At 43.1% G+C, this 18,596-nt stretch overlaps 3 protein-coding genes across 4 annotated transcripts; all 3 read right to left on the bottom strand.

The window, feature by feature from the left end:
* Positions 1 to 1,947: 1,947 nt before the first annotated feature.
* Positions 1,948 to 11,998, bottom strand: LOC127840905 (uncharacterized). Of its 2 annotated transcripts, XM_052369364.1 has the most exons (3): positions 11,856 to 11,998; positions 11,433 to 11,627; positions 1,948 to 4,496 (listed from the first exon to the last, which is right to left on the bottom strand). In XM_052369364.1, the coding sequence occupies exon 3, from the start codon at positions 4,489 to 4,491 to the stop codon at positions 2,242 to 2,244; it is 2,250 nt and encodes a 749-aa protein (XP_052225324.1). In that variant the 5' UTR covers positions 4,492 to 4,496; positions 11,433 to 11,627; positions 11,856 to 11,998; the 3' UTR covers positions 1,948 to 2,241. The 2 variants fall into 2 exon arrangements, with proteins under 2 accessions (XP_052225324.1, XP_052225325.1); XM_052369365.1 differs by lacking the exon at positions 11,433 to 11,627 and having other exon boundaries at positions 11,856 to 11,955.
* Positions 9,174 to 11,406, bottom strand: LOC127840906 (uncharacterized). The gene is made up of 2 exons (XM_052369366.1): positions 10,507 to 11,406; positions 9,174 to 10,200 (listed from the first exon to the last, which is right to left on the bottom strand). The coding sequence occupies exons 1-2, from the start codon at positions 11,181 to 11,183 to the stop codon at positions 9,174 to 9,176; spliced, it is 1,704 nt and encodes a 567-aa protein (XP_052225326.1). The 5' UTR covers positions 11,184 to 11,406.
* A 172-nt stretch (positions 11,999 to 12,170) lies between the features above and the next one.
* On the bottom strand, positions 12,171 to 17,035 carry LOC127840912 (uncharacterized). The gene is made up of 3 exons (XM_052369375.1): positions 16,850 to 17,035; positions 16,519 to 16,752; positions 12,171 to 14,154 (listed from the first exon to the last, which is right to left on the bottom strand). Exons 1-3 carry the CDS (start codon positions 16,886 to 16,888, stop codon positions 13,894 to 13,896), a joined length of 534 nt encoding a protein of 177 aa, XP_052225335.1. The 5' UTR covers positions 16,889 to 17,035; the 3' UTR covers positions 12,171 to 13,893.
* Positions 17,036 to 18,596: the final 1,561 nt, after the last annotated feature.

Genomic DNA, 18,596 nt, shown 5'->3' with positions numbered 1-18,596 from the left:
AACTTGAAAATGAAGCCATAAAAGTCATTGAAGCACTTGAAAAACAGATGCATAAAAGAAACACAAATTATACCACCTCCATTGAAGATGGAAATTTTCACACACCAAAAAAATAATGGAAGAAATTTATCACACACACCTCAACGGCATATTAATTTGAGCATGGGCACAGCATGTTGAACACAATGAAAACAATACAAAATACTGTGCAAACATTTTAAAACGTAGTAGCAAACTCAAAACTATACACAGACTAGTAGTTAATGGCAAAGACATAACAAATAAAAGTCAAATTATAGGAGAAGCCTATTTTGCGGAAAACTATAAACGAAAGAATGTTGAAAAAAACAACCTGTTTAATATAACACATTATGCTTTAAAGGAAAAGATAACAATGATGTGAAGGATTACAAACTGAATATGAATATTGACAAGCTCGTTTAAAAATGCCAAATAACAAAAGTCCGGAATCTGATGGCATCACTATTGAGTGTTATAAAATATTTTGGAACAATATTTAAACACTTTTAACATTTTCACTAAATTATTCATATAACAACAGAGGAGTAACCACTCAAAAAGCAAAGTGCTATTGATAATGAAATGTTTTTAAATTGTACCGAGATCAATCTAAATAAAGGCAGGGCAGAGTTACCAATACCATCGAAAAAAATGAACAAGTATTTAGTGCTGAGATCAATTTAATGAATACAATGCATTAACAACTTGTAGAACATGGAAGTTGATGGTTTTAAACATCAAAGCTTAATATAACTTTGCATAATGAAGTATTAACTAACAAGGGCTGTTTGTAAAACATGCATCCCCCCATACGGGCTTTCCGTTGTAGTGGCAGCCATTGTGTGAATACGATTTTTGTCACTGTGACCTTGACCTTTGACCTGAAAATCAATAGGGGTCATCTGCGGGTCACGATTAATGTACCTATGAAGTGTCATGATTCTAGGCAAAAGCGTTCTCGAGTTATCATTCGAAAATCTTTTTCCTATTTCGGGTGACCGTGACCTTGGACCTTGTGACCTCAAAATCAATAGGGGTCATCTGCAAGTCATGATCAATCTACCTATGAAGTTTCATGATCCTAGGCGTAAACGTTCTTGAGTTATCATCCTAAACCATTTTACTATTTCGGGTCACCGTGACCTTGACCTTTGACCTAGTGACCTCAAAATCAATAGGGGTCATGTGCGAGTCATGATCAATCTACCCATGAAGTTTCATGATCCTAGGCGTATGCGTTCTTGAGTTATCATCCGGAAACCATTTTACTATTTCGGGTCACCGTGACCTTGACCTTCGACCTAGTGACCTCAAAATCAATAGGGGTCATCTGCAAGTCATGATCAATCTACCCATGAAGTTTCATGATCCTAGGCGTATGCGTTCTTGAGTTATCATTCAAAAACCATTTTACTATTTCTGGTCACCGTGACCTTTGACCTAGTGACCTAAAAATCAATAGGGGTCATCTGCAAGTCATGATCAATGTACCTATGAAGTTTCATGATCCTAGGCCCAAGGGTTCTCGAGTTATCGTCTGACAACCACGTGGTGGACAGACAGACCGACCGACCGACATGAGCAAAGCAATATACCCCCTCTTCTTCGAAGGGGGGCATAATAATCTAGTTCTACAAAATGATTTTTAAATGTTTGGAACAAGAATAGCATCATGTAATTCTCTGTCTTTTGTATGAGTATTAACATATGTACTGTAAATGTAAAAGGGCTAAATAACAAAGGAAAACGCACTTAAATTTTCGAATGGTTAAGATGTAAAATAGTCTTTTATAGGAAAATCACCTTTTACATATTAGCAGTTGAAAATAACACCCTCTTAATAAATAGACATCATGCTTTAATTGAAGAGGAACACTGATGTAAATACTCTTATTTGACTTTCCGCTTACTAATAACACACACTGATCAAGGTAAAACAGTACTTTAATAACTAAAATATAACATCTTATTTCACTGAGAGTTCGTCCTTTGTTCGGCGTTCCGTCTGCGCATGCTCCCAACGCGCTTCCGCCAGGTCACACACAACAGTCCAGCAGGTCAGCCACAACACTCCCCCCGTCTTTATTGTTGGAGCCGCTTCCCGGAACCCGGTACCTCCGCCGCAGGTAACAGTCGGCCATCTGCTGGGTGTTGTTGTTCGTGCCCATCCTGGATCGCCAAACTGGCATACATTGAGGACCATCAATTACTAGGGTTGATCTACAGGGCAACCTGCCCTGTGGAGATCGCATCAGACAGGTTGACTGCGTTTCTCGTGGTGACTTTCAGGATGTGCTGCGTTGTCACCCCTCGAAGTCCAGCCAACATCGCCGCCACATCCCCAACTTCCGCTGGCGCCGAAAACCTCATATGGGGCCTCGTAAAGTAAGGGGCGTCGGTTTCAATAAGGAGAAGATCCTCAGGCATGCTGACTACAGCGGCCACTTGCTCCGGGGTGAAGTTTTCAACACTCCTGTTAAAACTGAAGTGGGTTTTAGGGAAAACTTCCAACCACCACCCGACCACCAGTTGGTTCCCATTAAAGGCATGGAGCTGAATCCTCTGTTGTCTGGAAAGGGGCTTTAACAGGTGAAGCAACAACAGATGAGCCTCCATACCATTGTCGCCGGTAATTCCCCGACAGTGGAGCACTAGAACCTTGTTTTCTCGGATGATGGGCAGGAGTTTCTGCAGCAGCTTCATCTGGTACCACCAGTCTGCCGGGTCCACCGAGTGATCCAACCCTACTTCACCAATCGCCACAACCCGCGGATTAGTGAGCAAACTGCTCAACCTCTCCAAAGCGTCTGTGAGGATCCTCTTCGGGTTTACTGCATGTTTAGGGTGAATCCCAACCGCCACGATGACTTCCGGTGGAAAAGTATCAACATCTCTTGACGATGGGTACGTCTCTGGGTCGCAGAAACTTGCCACCACGTGTTTAAGCTTGAGTCTTACCACCTGCTGCTCTACTCCTAAAGCCAGGACGTCCTCTATGGTGCCGTGAATATTGGCGGCACGTCTGAGTCGATCAGGGTGGAAATGACTGTCCACTGCTTCTGGGAGAGATTCAACCACGATTGGGGGATAAGCAAACTGCTCCATCCAATAAAGGCGATCCCTGGGCTGCAGCAAGGCTGCCAACAGGTACAGAACTCTCCAGTGAAGAAGTCCTGCGACACTGTTGACGGGTGCAAGGGTGAATTCCGCTGGAACTGGTTCCCGTAAATACCTACAAAACCCTTCCAAGGTAGACCAAGAGGATGATCTTGGGTGAGTCGTCTCACGGGACTCGAGGAAGTGTTGGGCGTTCACCAGATCCAGCAGGTCGTGGAGCGTCCCTGGTCTGCCAAGTAGCCACGTTGCAACCTGCAACAATGCTCGGACCCGCATTCCCTGAACTATGTCACTTGGATCAGCCAACCGTCCATCAAAAACTGTTGGCACATGCCTGGTCATCGCATGGACCTTTTCGAATTCAACTCCAACGCTGTCACAACCAGGGACACAGCAGGTATGGTTCCTCCTTAGCCTCTCGACCCGGCGCTGGCATTCTAACCTCTTCTGGACCTGGGACAAACTGTCCCTGGTCAGCCTAATCTTCTTCGGTATTTCGACTGACACTCGGAGATTGCCCCCGGAACTTGTACCTGGCATCTGGCGTACTTTCCGTGCAGGTTCCGACCTGGTATCTCTTTTCTTCGCCTGACTCCACTTCCGGTCTTCTACCCTCTCCCCTGAAAGCCTGCTTCTGTCCTCCCGGTGACTCTCGGAGCTCCTGACTTGGTTTTCACGATAATAGAGAACCCGCTCATCTCTTCCTGTGGACGTGCGACTTGCATCCTCGGACGGGTCGCCCTCGACCTCTCCCAAGGGTAAACCAGCAGCCCCCGAGTCTGTGTGACCTCCTGTAGCTTCTACCTTGTCCTCGCCAGGGAAACTGACCTCCATCGGGCAAACTGCCGTCGATGACTTGTCCAGACACTTTCTGGGACTCGGCGTTCCCAACAGGATATCAGGATCCGGACCAAGGTCTTCATTGTGGCTGGGAGTGCCAGGTTTTCCGAGAAGCTTTTCTACGTTGAGCAGTTCATCTCCCAGGTAACAAGCCTGATCTAAACTAGACCCAGCCTGCCCCAAACGAATATCTCGCTGCCCTGCCCCGGGATTATACTCCTGTTCCCTTTTCTTTGGCCGCTGGGGAAGTGGGAATACATTTTCGTGGATCCATTCCCTGTCCACTATCTGATAGGTATCTAGCGATCTTGATAAATTCTTAAGCCAGTCCTCCTTTCCCTTGGTCTTCGTTTTCTGGGTCTTGGCCAAACTGACCATCCCCTCTAGGAGGCGAAGGGCACCCTCCCTGTCCTGAGCCATGGCCAGTCCAATCCCCAGAGCAAACCTGTCAGGGCATTTGTAGAGGATCCCCTGGCTTAGCAGCGCCTCGACTTCCGTAATGAAAGATGACATTGAATCTGAAACATACAAACAAAACAATGGGGCAAACTGCTCCGTAAGTGTTCATACAGGCAAAAAAGACTAAGAAATATTTTTTCGACATGCCCCACACCTGTACTTGTCTATATCTAGCGCATCAGAAGGAGAAATGTTAACACAAGACCCATGGTACCATTTGTCACAAAAGTCACATTGGATCATGAAGCGTCCCTGCCACGGTTTTTCACAGACGCAGTGCAGTTCCTCATCTTCAAGAGTGTCCGGATCAACCTGATCTTGACTGCGATGTTGCACAATCCATGCAGGCAACTTCCTATCCCGGCATGGCATCATTCTGTCGTGATTCACCACAAAAACAGAGTTCCGCAATTTCACCTGGTACAGGTATGCAGAGAGTTTCTTTGATATAACACCTGGACCCTTCCATGGTGAGCAGAGTTTCCTGCACTTTCCCTTCAGTACTGCGGTGTCCATGAGATAAACCACATCACCCTCCTGGTAGGGACGCAGCAACACCCTTACGTCGTAATCTCGCTTCATACGTTTTGATGCTGTCCTGAGATTGGCCCTTGCTGTTTCATGGGCTAGGCTTATGGTCCCCAGAAGGTCGCAGACAAATTCGTCCACATCTTCATGTTTATCTGTCGCCATTGGGAACATCAGTTGAGCTGGAGTGTTAACTTCGCGCCCTAACATCAATTTGTTGGGCGTATATCCAGTGCTGCGGTTTACAGAGGCCCTTATAGCCCCAGCTATTTGCTGCACTTTCTCATCCCATTTATTATGTGTTTTTCCAATGAAGCACCGAACCGCATCCATTAATGTTCGATTGAACCTCTCAACTTGTCCGTTGGAAGATGGTCTATAAGGTGTGGTCCTTGCTTTGTGAATTTGTAAAGCCTTGCAAACTGCTTCAAAGACCTTACTTTGAAAATTCCGTCCTTGGTCAGAAAACAACTGAAAAGCATACCCGAACCGAGTAAAGAAGGTGTCTATAGCTGCTTTTGCTGCAACCTCTGCTTTTTGGGAGGGCAATGGCACACACTCGACCCATTTGGTAAATTGATCCACCATCATTAAACAATGCTCATTCCCATTAGATGTACGTGGCAACGGTCCTAAGAAATCTATGTGAACCCTCTCCATCGGAGCCCCTGCCTGGTACTCTGTCAATGGAGCTTTCCCATAGCATTTACTTTTCTTATTGCGATTGCACACATCGCAGGTCAACACGTATCGCTCTACATCTTTGGAAATATGTCGCCAGAAGAACTTTTCCTGGATCTTCGCCTTGGTCCTGGCCACACCCTGGTGCCCAGCCGATGGTAAATCATGATGCCATTCAATAGCTTGGGTCTGTAAGTCAGTGGGTAGCACCAATTCCAAGTCCTTCGAGTTAGGTTTCATGCGAAAAATAACACCCTGCACCAATTTGAACATATCTCTGTTAATCCAGTAGTATTTTGCATCCGGACTGGAAAGAAACAGTTTACCCTCATCTGGTTCGGTTTTGTCCCTCAGAAAGGCTAGTAACATGGCCAATTTGTTGTCTTCCGCTTGTTTTTCCTCCAATTCTTTGAATGTGAAACCCCAACAACATGCATTATCTTCCTGTGACTCTTCAGGTGATCTTACACTTGCACAGAAAATCACTTCGGGTGTGAAAGCACAAATCTGGAAAGCCGCGTTACTTTGCCCTATTTCCATAGTTCTAGAATTGTCAAACTGACATTTGGGAAAGTCATGGTTCGAAACTACATTGCCCTGGTTACAGGCTTCTGCTGGATTCTTGTTGCCACCACCTGGCATGAATGAGTGATCGTCTTGCCCCCCAGGATCCCAGGGATATGATCCTAGCTGACCAGCTGTCTCTTGTCTATTGGGAACGTCATAAACCGACTGAACGTTCTCCACTTCCGTGCCATCCGACGGTGTACTTGAGCAAACTGCTCCTTCGATGCGAACTGATTGCTCATGTTCTGACATTGTTGGGTCACCCCTCGTTTGGAAACTGCCCTGCTCTACTAGGCCAATGGCGTCGTCGACGTCTTCTGTGAATGCAGCCCACTGATCATGTGCACGGGCACAGTAGTGACAACCACCACAAGGCAAGTCGGCAGGTATTATTCCTGCAAGATACGAAGGACATGGACTCAATGTGTCTGGAAGACGTGATAACGCGTCAGCATTTCCATGATTTTTTCCAGGTCGGTGTTGCACGATCATGTGGTACTGTGCCAATTCTTCCATCCAACGGGCCAACTGTCCTTGTGGCTCTTTGAAGCGCAATAGCCATGTAAGACTTGAATGATCACTTCGGACAGTAAAGACTTTACCTAACAGGTAATATCTAAACTGCCTAGTAAACCGTACAATGCTAAGAAGCTCTTTTCTGGTGGTGCAATATCTTCTCTGTTCAGATGTCAGTGAGAAACTACTGTAGGCAATCACTTTTTCCACACCGCCTTGAACTTGACTGAGTACGCCACCAATGGCTGTGTTGGACGCGTCAGTATCAAGGATATATGGGTCTTGGTGATTCGGAAGACCTAATACAGGCGCCTTGATCATGGCACCCCGTAACATCTCAAATGTCTTTTGCTGATCTTCACCCCATTTGAACAGGTTCCTGCCGGTCAGTGCATACAAGGGCTGTGCTAAACTAGCAAAGTCTTGAATAAATGACCGGTGATAGTTCACAAATCCCAAAAACCGTTCAACGTCTTTTGAGCAATTTGGGATTGGCCAATCTGCAACCGTTTGAATGTCTTTTTCCGACAGAGCCATATCTTTTCCATTAATAATGCGTCCAAGGAACTCGACCTCCGGTTGGAAGAAAATACACTTCTTCGGTTTAAGCTTTAAACCATGCAGACGGAAACGGGATAGAGCATCCGCTAGGTTTTTCAAATGTTCATCAAACGTCTTTCCCAGGACCAGTACATCGTCGAGGAAGGCTAAGACCGTTTTCCATGTCAACCCACGCAATATAAGGTTAACAACCCTTGCAAAAGTGGCGGGGGCATTTGTCAACCCAAAACCCATGCGCACATGTTGGAAAAGTCCATATTTTGTTATGAACGCAGTCTTCTTCCTGTCCTCCGGGCTGATTTGCACCTGCCAATAGGCGGCATTTGCATCCAACTTGGAGAACCAGATGTTTCCGGCCAACGCATCGAGACAGTCCTCAACCAGAGGCAAAGGAAACGTATCTTTCACAGTGACATTATTCAGCGCTCTGTAATCGATACACCACCGGACCGACCCATCACGTTTTCTTATTAACACCGGTGCTGATGCCCACTCCGAAGAACTTTCCTGGATGACGCCCGCATCTAACATTTTCTTCAAATGAGCCTCTTCCTCCCCTGCAAAACATGCTGGGGTTCGCCGCATTCTTTGTTTGATCGGTTTGGCCTCACCCGTATCTATAGTGTGTTCAATGGCGGTGAAACTTCCTAAATCGAACTCATCTCTTGCAAACACATCTGCGTAGTTGCATAGTAACTTGGCGAGTGCTCCGGCTTGTTCATCCGTCAACTTCCCTATCGACGCTTTGTACACTTCCTGCAGATGGTCAGGAACGACTTCTTTTTCCTTCTTTTGCTGTTCCGACTCACCATGGCAACCTGCCACGGTCTCCGGTTCTCTGGTTTTACTCAGCGACCCTTTCAGCTGATCTGACCCCACCTGGCAACCTGCCACAGTCTCCGGTTCTCTGGTCGACCTTTTCTGCCAAACCGACTCCACCTGGCAACCTGCCACGGTCTCCGGTTCTCTGGATTGACTGGTCGACCCGGCACAGGACAATCCCAACGGATTTCTATTATATTCCGCTGTTAAACGGTGGTCTACTTCAGCTACAGGATGTATCTTGATGCCATCATCTGTCGTTGCTTGGAAATCGCCTTCCTGAAGAACCTCTTCAAATTCATAGGCGTTCCCCACTACCACGTTTTTCTTGATAGTCTTAAACTGGTCAGTTGGGTTCACAAAACACACTACTGGGACTTCATTAGCGTCCCGAACAACTTTTGGCACCAATACCTGCAAGTTGTTCACTGGTTCAATGTAATATGCCCCCAACGTTCCCTCCAGTTTACAGGGGACCCTGACCACTGAATTTGGCGGTACCACTGTTCTTTTAGACATGATGATCCTTGCAACCACCGGTTTGTCCCTAAATGTTGTGTTTAAAGGTATACTTTCGCCATTGACCAATAGGCAGTCCGTGTGCAAATCAATCAATGCCTTGAAGTGCCGCAGCAGGTCATGTCCCAGCAACATCTCATCGCTGATTGGCGCAACGCATATCCCTTCCCTGGAAGACTGTTTTCCCAGCTGTACATGGATAGGCTGTGTCACAAATCCCTTCAGAATAGAATTCTTATCAGCAAGCTGCATGTTGATATCCTTGACCTTGCCTGGTTTCCGCTTTAACCGGTCATAAACTTCTGAAGACAGTATGGATATATCCGCTCCAGAGTCTACCCGAGCCCTAACCTGCCGGTCTCCCACCAACATATTCACATAAGACGACCCTGCCGTCACGACCTTGACTGCTATCGTCTCCCCTCCACTTGCTGATCCGGATTTGTCTCCTTTTTCAGCCGCCAATCCAGATGAAGTCTCCTGCTGCACTTCAACCGGCGCTAACAAATGGCCTCGTTCTACATCGGGCTGCGGTGCCTGGCCTACGCCACCGGCCCCTTGGAGTTTAAAGGCTTCTGTGGACTCCTTTCAACCACTTGACCTCCAGACTTTTGTTTAAGGGATTCCTGATACTCCCTACAGTCTCTTTTCATATGGCCCCTGCCATTACAATGAAAACATCTAAAGGTCTTCTGTGGGAACTTCCTGTCCTTGTTACTTGTTGAACTGTTTGATGCTAAACTAGCTTCAAACTTACAAGTTAACTGCTCAATCGCCTTTTCCAGACTCTCCATTCTCACGTCTGCCGGGGACTGAACCGCATTGACTGTGACTTCTTGGTCATATTTCCTGACCTTCTTGCCATCAACCACTTGCGAAACATACTGATGATGTCGTACCAGATCAAGAGCATGTTGAATCGTTCGTGGTCGTTCGAAGCAGGCGTGCTTTCCCGCTTCCCTGTCAATGCAACCTTGACAGAACCTAGAAACTGCCTCCCGTTGACCAAACTGATCTGGAAGGTCCCTAAAAGCAGGCGTTGCCAGAGTTAACACTCTATCCGCCCAATCTTCTAAGGATTCCCCCGGCTGCTGTGTAGCCTGCTGGAATTTGGCTCTACTGGTTTCGGGTAGTTCCTTGGAACCAAAGCGCCCTTCCATCTTTCTCATAATGTCACGGAAAGAAAAACTTTCTCCCATGCGCGTCTCAATGGTAAAGTAGTCCAGAGCCTTTCCCTCTAAGCACCAGTTGAGGTAATCCCGGCATTCATGGTCAGACCATTTGTACACCTTTCTGTAGCTGTCAAACTTCTGTTTGAATGACAGCCAACTGGTACGTCCATCATATCGTAGGTTCTTCGGCATCTTCTTGGGATCACCATGGACTCTAGAGTGGTAATCATCCTCCGATAAACTACCAGATTCTGAAGTCGACCGATAGTAGAACCTGGATCCTGATGACCTTGACCTACGGCGACCATGCCCATGACGATGACTCCTCCTTGCTTTACCACTGTGTCTCGACCCCGATCTTGAACTTGAGTCGCTGGAGTGGTTCCTGCGCTTTGACCTCCCACCGGATGGAGCATGACTATGGCGGGTATATATAACCAACCGTCTGTCATCGCAGTCGCTGTCTTCCCTTGATAAACTATCATGGGAACGGCGATACCTAACATGGCCAGATGTCCTGTATCTTTTACCTTTGGACTGCCTTTCATCGCGCTTGCGTAATGACCGTTTGTCATCACAGTCATTTCCGGAGCCGCTGCTGGCGTCTTCCCTTGATAAACTATCATGACTCCTCCTTGCTTTACCACCGTGTCTCGACCCCGATCTTGAACTTGAGTCGCTGGAGTGGTTCCTGCGCTTTGACCTCCCACCGGATGGAGCATGACTTTGGCGGGTATGTTTGCGAACCGACCGTCTGTCATCGCAGTCGCTGTCGTCGTCTTCCCTTGATAAACTATCGTGGGAATGGCGACGCCTTAAATGGCCAGATGTCCTGGATTTTTTACCTTTACGCCATTTCTCTGCTCGCACCGGTGAATGGCCCTCGGAGTCACTAGTCTCGTGTTTCTTGAATCTCGCACCGCTTTGTCGCTCCAAGGGCTTACATGGTTTGTCATCTTTCTTCGGCTGCAAAGTGTCAACATTTTTCAGATTAGGCATCTGTTCGACTTGCTGCTGGCCTTTCTCTAATTTGGTGGCAGCGCATGTGCTTTTAAGCCTTGCTGCAACATCCAGTTTGGCTGTACCTGGGGACTGGACCTGTACACTTGCTGGTAGTGAGAGAGCAAACTGCTCAACCTCTGCAAACTGCTCGCTAAGGTCATCTGAAACGACTAAACTGAAATCCTGCTCTGCCTCTGGAAACTCCACAAGATGCAGCACATGGCTGGGGACAGTTCTTCCCAATGCTAATGACAATAACTTTGGTGTCATAGTCCCATATTTTTCCCTTAATCGAACAATAACCTTTGCAGTCTTTTGTCCCACCCCCGGAATTGCACGTAACTCTGCCTCTGATGCAGTATTAATTCGAACAACCATTTTTAATTATTTTAAGAACTAGATGAAACAAGCACGGGTGTGTTGCAAGTCTAATTAAACGATACAGAGTTGTGTTATGTATATATTGTACTCTTTAGTTTCAATCTGAAGTTACCAAAATAGTATAAACAATGTATTAAAACCAAGTTTTTATTTATTATTTTTTATTTTATTTTTAATAACAATGTTAGCAAATGTTCTCTTGTCCAATTAATTAATGGCAACAAAAGCCCACCATACTATACATACCAACCAAACTGGTTAGACGTATATGAGCAGCCGCTTTCCAAGCACCTCCCTCCTTCTTATTACTGTAGTAGAGCCCCTTGTTGCAAACTGCAACACCTCTGTGCACCTCCGCAACCTACGATGGCTATAAGATTCCTTGCACAAACTGCGCAGCACCCCTGTGTACCACCGCAAACTGCGATAGTTCTAGTGCACCTGAATAGATACGCATAAACACGTGACGTCACAGCAACAATCTTTATTTTCAGGAAATAACCGTCTCAAACAAATTTATTATGCCAAACTGGCTCAAATTTGCCTATAACTAGTTGTAACTGATCGTTCTCTACCGACAAATGTTCTCTATACGATCTACGCAGTGAAACCCACGGTTGCAAAAACACGTGTTTGCCAAACTGGCAAAAGTTTAAAGTCGTTGTTTACCCTGAATCCCGGTGTTTTCCGCAATTAACCTCGTCGCCAATGATGTAAATACTCTTATTTGACTTTCCGCTTACTAATAACACACACTGATCAAGGTAAAACAGTACTTTAATAACTAAAATATAACATCTTATTTCACTGAGAGTTCGTCCTTTGTTCGGCGTTCCGTCTGCGCATGCTCCCAACGCGCTTCCGCCAGGTCACACACAACAGTCCAGCAGGTCAGCCACAACAACACAAATTAATTTGATGTGCCTGCACTTCAAGCTTGTTAAGTGAACAATCAATCGTGTCACATGTTATCTCACATGATGACTCGAATAAAAAGCCTCAGACAATTAACAGGAGCAAAATACAAGTGTACAATTTCGAGTATTTATAGTCTCATTCTTTAATCAACCATAATCTAATCGAGTAGTAAAAGTGCACTTTTGCTTTTCATAGATAAACTTTCAACAGGACTTTTCGGCACTACAACAATGGATCATGTAAATTTTCTTGCTGATCACATGAATAAACTAACCATTTATAAGAATGGACAACTGTATGTCAGGTATTAAATATAACATGCTACCAAACAAATTTATTGACTGTGGATTGCAGTCAACATCCTCAAATATGCACCAAGTCATTTATTATGTTACAAGTATTCTTATGGATCATATAAGAGAAACCAATAGCATACATGATGAATTAGAAGAATTTAAGTTAGGAGTTCCTGATTTAATCAATGAAAAGTCGTGTACTCCATGAATGATTTTCTGTTTACAAGATCAAGCTTGTTTTTAATTTTAAAACTTCTAATTTTATAACTGAAAGATCCTTTGCATTTATACAAGGTCGAGTCTTTTCCTGTACCTATAAATGCTACATCTCATGATCTGTAGATGAAACTCAAATATTAAATCTCCCTGCTTTCTTATTGATAACTAATGAGTGGCTAGACCCAATTAAACTGAATGTGTAGGGTTCAGCCTCAAGTATTGTAAAAATAATTTTGCCTAATTACTTCTTCATGTTGTATGTTGGCAATCTTTGCAAATGACAAAATCAAGCAAGTATATGCGTAATTTCAGGTATGTTAAAAATGCCATTATACCTACCGCAAACACAAGTTCACTATATTTAAAACACTATGAATACATGTATACATATTCAGGTGACATTAAATTAACAAAACCAAATTATTTTTTGGCCCATTAAAAGTTTTTAAGACTGGTTACTTTAAAAAGAACAAGGGCTGTTTGTAAAAATGCATGCCCCCCATATGGGCTGTCAGTTGTAACGGCAGCCATTGTGTGAATACGTTTTTTGTCATTGTGGTGGTGGTGGAGGTGGTGATGGTTTCATGATACCAGGCGTAAGCCTTCTTGAGTTATCATCTGGAAAGCATTTTCCTATTTCCAGTAAACCACTTTACTGCCTCGTTTCACTGTGACCTTTGACCTAGTGACCTGAAAATCAATGAGTCATCTGCCAGTTATGATCAATGCCCCTATGAAGTTTCATGATCCCAGGGGTAAGCGTTCTTGAGTTATCATTCGGAAAACATTTTGCTATTTCCAGTTAACCATTTTACTGTTTCAGGTCACTGTGACCTTGACCTTTGACCTATTGACCTGAAAATCAGTAGGGGTCAGATGCTGGTCATGATCAATGTCTCTATTAAGTTTCATGATCTTAGTGTAAGCATTCTGGAGTCACATTTAGAAACCATTTTCTTATTTCAAGTCACTATGACCTTCACCTGTGTCCATTGACCTCAAAATCAATAGTTGGTCATCTGCCAGTCATGATCAATGTACGTATGAAGTTTCATGATCCTAGGCCTAAGCGTTCTTGAGTTATCATCAGACAATCATGTGGTGGACGGACAGACAGACCAACACACTAACATGTGCAAAGCAATATCCCCCTTCTTCGAAGAGGGGCATAACTAGGAAAATTAGGAGCTTGTTGTAAAATGTATGAAAAAGTAGTAGATTTATATAAAAAAAACACTATGAAAAACAAGGTAAACTAGGAATGCTGAATAATGTCATGTATATGTATAACAGTTTACTGAAGTTCCACTGAAAGTACTTCTGATCCTTTTAATTGCAGCCTTAAGTTTGTTTTTCTCTGCAAAGAAAGATTCTGGATCCAAGTCTTCATCAAGTTCTTGTGGAAGGGCAGCCATTAATAATTGTGAAGGTATTGCCCTCACAGAGTCATCACTGAGGAGAAGTTCTGTAACGTCATCTTGTACACAGGCACCTATTACTGTAACCGTCACATGTACAGTTGGTTGTTCGACTTTCTGGAAAAATAAGGAAATACTTCATATGGCAATACAAACATTACCTTTCAGGGATAAGGCAGCATCAGACATTAATCCTAACCATAAGCGTTCTTGAGTTATCATTCGGAAACAATTTTACTATTTCGGGTCACCTTGACCTTTGACCTAGTGACCTGAAAATCAATGAGTCATCTGCCAGTTATGATCAATGCCCCTATGAAGTTTCATTATCCCAGGGGTAAGCGTTCTTGAGTTATCATTCGGAAAACATTTTGCTATTTCCAGTTAACCATTTTACTGTTTCAGGTCACTGTGACCTTGACCTTTGACCTATTGACCTGAAAATCAGTAGGGGTCAGATGCTGGTCATGATCAATGTCTCTATTAAGTTTCATGATCCTAGTGTAAGCATTCTGGAGTCACATTTAGAAACCATTTTCTTATTTCAAGTCACTATGACCTTCACCTGTGTCCATTGACCTCAAAATCAATAGTTGGTCATCTGCCAGTCATGATCAATGTACGTATGAAGTTTCATGATCCTAGGCCTAAGCGTTCTTGAGTTATCATCAGACAATCATGTGGTGGACGGACAGACAGACCAACACACTAACATGTGCAAAGCAATATCCCCCTTCTTCGAAGAGGGGCATAACTAGGAAAATTAGGAGCTTGTTGTAAAATGTATGAAAAAGTAGTAGATTTATATAAAAAAAACACTATGAAAAACAAGGTAAACTAGGAATGTTGAATAATGTCATGTATATGTATAACAGTTTACTGAAGTTCCACTGAAAGTACTTCTGATCCTTTTAATTGCAGCCTTAAGTTTGTTTTTCTCTGCAAAGAAAGATTCTGGATCCAAGTCTTCATCAAGTTCTTGTGGAAGGGCAGCCATTAATAATTGTGAAGGTATTGCCCTCACAGAGTCATCACTGAGGAGAAGTTCTGTAACGTCATCTTGTACACAGGCACCTATTACTGTAACCGTCACATGTACAGTTGGTTGTTCGACTTTCTGGAAAAATAAGGAAATACTTCATATGGCAATACAAACATTACCTTTCAGGGATAAGGCAGCATCAGACATTAATCCTAACCATAAGCGTTCTTGAGTTATCATTCGGAAACAATTTTACTATTTCGGGTCACCTTGACCTTTGAACTAGTGACCTAAAAATCAATAGGGGTCATCTGCAAGTCATGATCTATCTACCTATGAAGTTTCATGATCCTAGGAATAAGCGTTCTTCAGTTATCATTTGGAAACCATTTTACTATTCGGGTCACCGTGACCTTGACCTTTGACCTAGTGACCTGAAAATCAATAAGGGTCATCTGCGAGTCATGATCAATGTACCTATGAAGTTTCATGATCCTAGGCATAAGCGTTCTTGAGATATCATTTGAAAATCATTTTACTATTTCAGGTCACCGTGACCTTTGACCTAGTGACCTGAAAATCAATAGGTGTCATCTGCCAGCCATTATCAATCTACCTACGAAGTTTCATGATTCTATGCATAAGCGTTCTTGAGTTATCATCTGGAAAGCATTTTACTATTTTGGGTCACCGGACCTTGACCTTTGACCTGGTGACCTGAAAATCAATAGGGGTCATCTGCGAGTCATGATCAATCTACCTTTCAAGTTTCATGATCCTAGGCCTACGCGTTTTTGAGTTATCATCCGGAAACCATTTTACTATTTCGGGTCACCGTGACCTTGACCTTTGACCTAGTGACCTCAAAATCAATAGGGGTCATCTGCGAGTCATGATCAATGTACCTATGAAGTTTCATGATCCTAGGCCCAAGGGTTCTTGAGTTATCGTCTGACAACCACCTGGTGGACGGACCGACAGACCGACCGACATGAGCAAAGCAATATACCCCCTCTTCTTCGAAGGGGGGCATAAAAAAACTCAGATGCACAACTTCACATAGTGAGCAATAATGCTAAAAAGATTCAAGACAGTGACTGTAGGTCTTTTCTTTCTTGAAGTGTCAAGACTGTAGGTCTTATACTTTAATAGATATGCGCAAACTTTTTTAAAGTATAATTTTACTAAGTTGAGAGCCATTACTCTGCTTTAAGATATTGAAAGCAAATGGAAAACCACAGGTGCACAAATTTACGTGTTAAGCAATAATCTTATTAAGTTTCAAGGGTGAAGGTCTTATACTTGTGTAGATATGCATATCACAAACTTTACTCAGACGCACAGAAGAACAGCAAACAGACGGACAAGGGTTTTTCTTTGGGGGGGGGGGGGGGGGCACAAAAATAGGCAACTTGTCATGGTGTTCTGCCCACCATAAGTGCATCTTAGCTAAATTATTTGAAAAATCCTTAAAGTATGCAGTCACAATATTTACTTACAGTAACTGAAGTTGTGTAGGTAGAATTGAAGCTGGTTTCAGTTGTGTACTTTGTTTGGTAAGTGTGTATTGTCAAATCAGTGATTTTGACGTAATCCCCAGTTCTGACGTCTTTGTTGGTGTTTCTCCACAAAGCCACTTTTACTCTGTCCACCGTTGCATCCTGTATGTAAATTGATCTCATCTTTGTCGGACTTTTCGACTTTCCTACCAGGATGTCACGCTCTTCTTCATCCTGTATAACATGATTACATACATATTGAGTTAATGGCAAAATGACAACAGCTGTCAGTAATGGTGTGCATGACTTGAAGGATATACAACATGCTGACCAATATTCCTGTTAAGTTGCATGTCTTTAGCTCAAGCATTTTGGAGGTTCACGCGACGCAGCATATTCGGACAGACACACCCACAGACAAGTTTCATTAAGAATGGACAATAAATGTAGCCACTAGAGTGTAAACAAGGTAAATGTTGACGCTGCATGATGCACGACAAACAAATGGCGATCACAATAGCTCACCATGAGTATGTTGTGCTCAGATGAGCTAAAAATGGAGTGTAAAAGGGTTAAGATTAGTCATTACGAGCTGTTTTAATGGAGAGTTAATTGTATAAGGCCTAACAAAAATTATGTTTATTTCCTGTTACCGATCGACCGTCAGAGTTTACCCGTGACTGCAATTCTTTTATAAAAAAATCGCGAGTGGACAACAACGATATTGTTTGACACTATTTGGTCCCTATGTAGATCTTAAAAGGCCTGAAGTTTAAACCACGCCGCTATCTTTGAAAATGGCCGTCTGCTCAAGCGTAGTGGCTTAACAAGAAGGCAGAGCTGCCATTATCTTCCACCATTTTGGAATTAAGGGTAGGGGAAAAAATCCAATGACAAGGCAGAGTCATGTTTATATCTAATACAACCAGACTTGTTATAAAATGTTAATACATTTTAAACATTATTTCAAATTATTGTGATTTAATTTCCGGTAGTTTTTTTATTATTTAATTATAAAAACCAATCGTTCCCTCGATGCGAAGCTTGACAGCTCTGCATTCATTTAAATGTAAATGTTTCTGTGTTTTATTAAATGAAATCGTAACCTCCAGTGTGAAACAGTACTTTATTATCACAAGAAGGTCAGTATGTGTTATATCTTGATTTGTTTTGTGCGGTAACCTCCAGTGTGAAACAGTACTTGATTATCACAAGATGGTCAGTATCTGTAATATCTGTAATATCTTGATTTGTTTTGTTTGTAACTTTCATTTAAATTATTTGAATCGTGTTGGTACAATATGAGTACGAACATCAAAAAATTCCGAACATTTTCGAACCAAATATAAAAAAATATCCAAACTTACTGACCCTCATTGTTTTAACTTAATTTAAGCGTGTAACCGGAAACATACATGTTTTTGTGTTCGGTGTAAGGTTAATGTGCTAGTTACAAATGCATAAAATCACCATCCAAAATATGGCAGATGACTATTTTGTAACCATGTTTGAACAGGTTTAACATGTTGGTGCATATTCCAGAAAACTTTTCAGCAGGTGCACGTTTCGTTGCTAAGAAAATGATAAACAAAATTCGTCCGCTATGTTTATTCATTTAGTCCATCAAAACGCGGGGTTTTTGGGGGCGGAAGCCCCCGATACCAAGGAAATCGGAAAGAAAGGATTTTACTTACTTCTCACCAAAATGATCAAGATACAAGAGGTTTTACGCCTTTGTACAGCTGATCAACCGTGTCTTTGATTGTCGCAGTCGGCAGTCCATCGAGCCAGTGTCAACTTCTTATAAAATTATAATCGAAAAGTGGACACTAGTCACACTCATTTTACACATTTCGCCGTAATCCAATACATTCAAATTACACAACCAAAAACCCCAACCGTCGTCACGTTTGCAGACATTTAAAAGAAAAAGAATACAAAAATTGCTAACAGTTGTATGTTGTTTTGCGTTTCATTAAAAGTAAACCAATCAAATGCCACTAATTGGTCACGTGATTAGAAACGTAGAACATCGTCATCAAAATGGAATTTCATTCATAAAACGGAAGTGAGATTCT

Source organism: Dreissena polymorpha, chromosome 8 (genome assembly GCF_020536995.1).
Source record: "Dreissena polymorpha isolate Duluth1 chromosome 8, UMN_Dpol_1.0, whole genome shotgun sequence".
Taxonomy (NCBI): Eukaryota; Metazoa; Mollusca; class Bivalvia; order Myida; family Dreissenidae; genus Dreissena; species Dreissena polymorpha.
This window is presented reverse-complemented; position numbering and strand designations above follow the sequence as displayed.

Excerpts from the sequence above, each read along its gene's own strand:
- LOC127840912 (XM_052369375.1), bottom strand. The coding sequence starts at position 16,888 with ATGCTTGAGCTAAAGACATGCAACTTAACAGGAATATTG. Across the intron at positions 16,753-16,849 it reads GCAACTTAACAGGAATATTG|GATGAAGAAGAGCGTGACAT; the intron begins GTCAGCATGTTG and ends CATGTTATACAG. Across the intron at positions 14,155-16,518 it reads CCTACACAACTTCAGTTACT|AAAGTCGAACAACCAACTGT; the intron begins GTAAGTAAATAT and ends TTATTTTTCCAG.
- LOC127840905 (XM_052369364.1), bottom strand. The coding sequence starts at position 4,491 with ATGTCATCTTTCATTACGGAAGTCGAGGCGCTGCTAAGCCAGGGGATC.
- LOC127840906 (XM_052369366.1), bottom strand. The coding sequence starts at position 11,183 with ATGGTTGTTCGAATTAATACTGCATCAGAGGCAGAGTTACGTGCAATT. Across the intron at positions 10,201-10,506 it reads CATGCTCCATCCGGTGGGAG|GTCAAAGCGCAGGAACCACT; the intron begins GTCAAAGCGCAG and ends ATCCGGTGGGAG.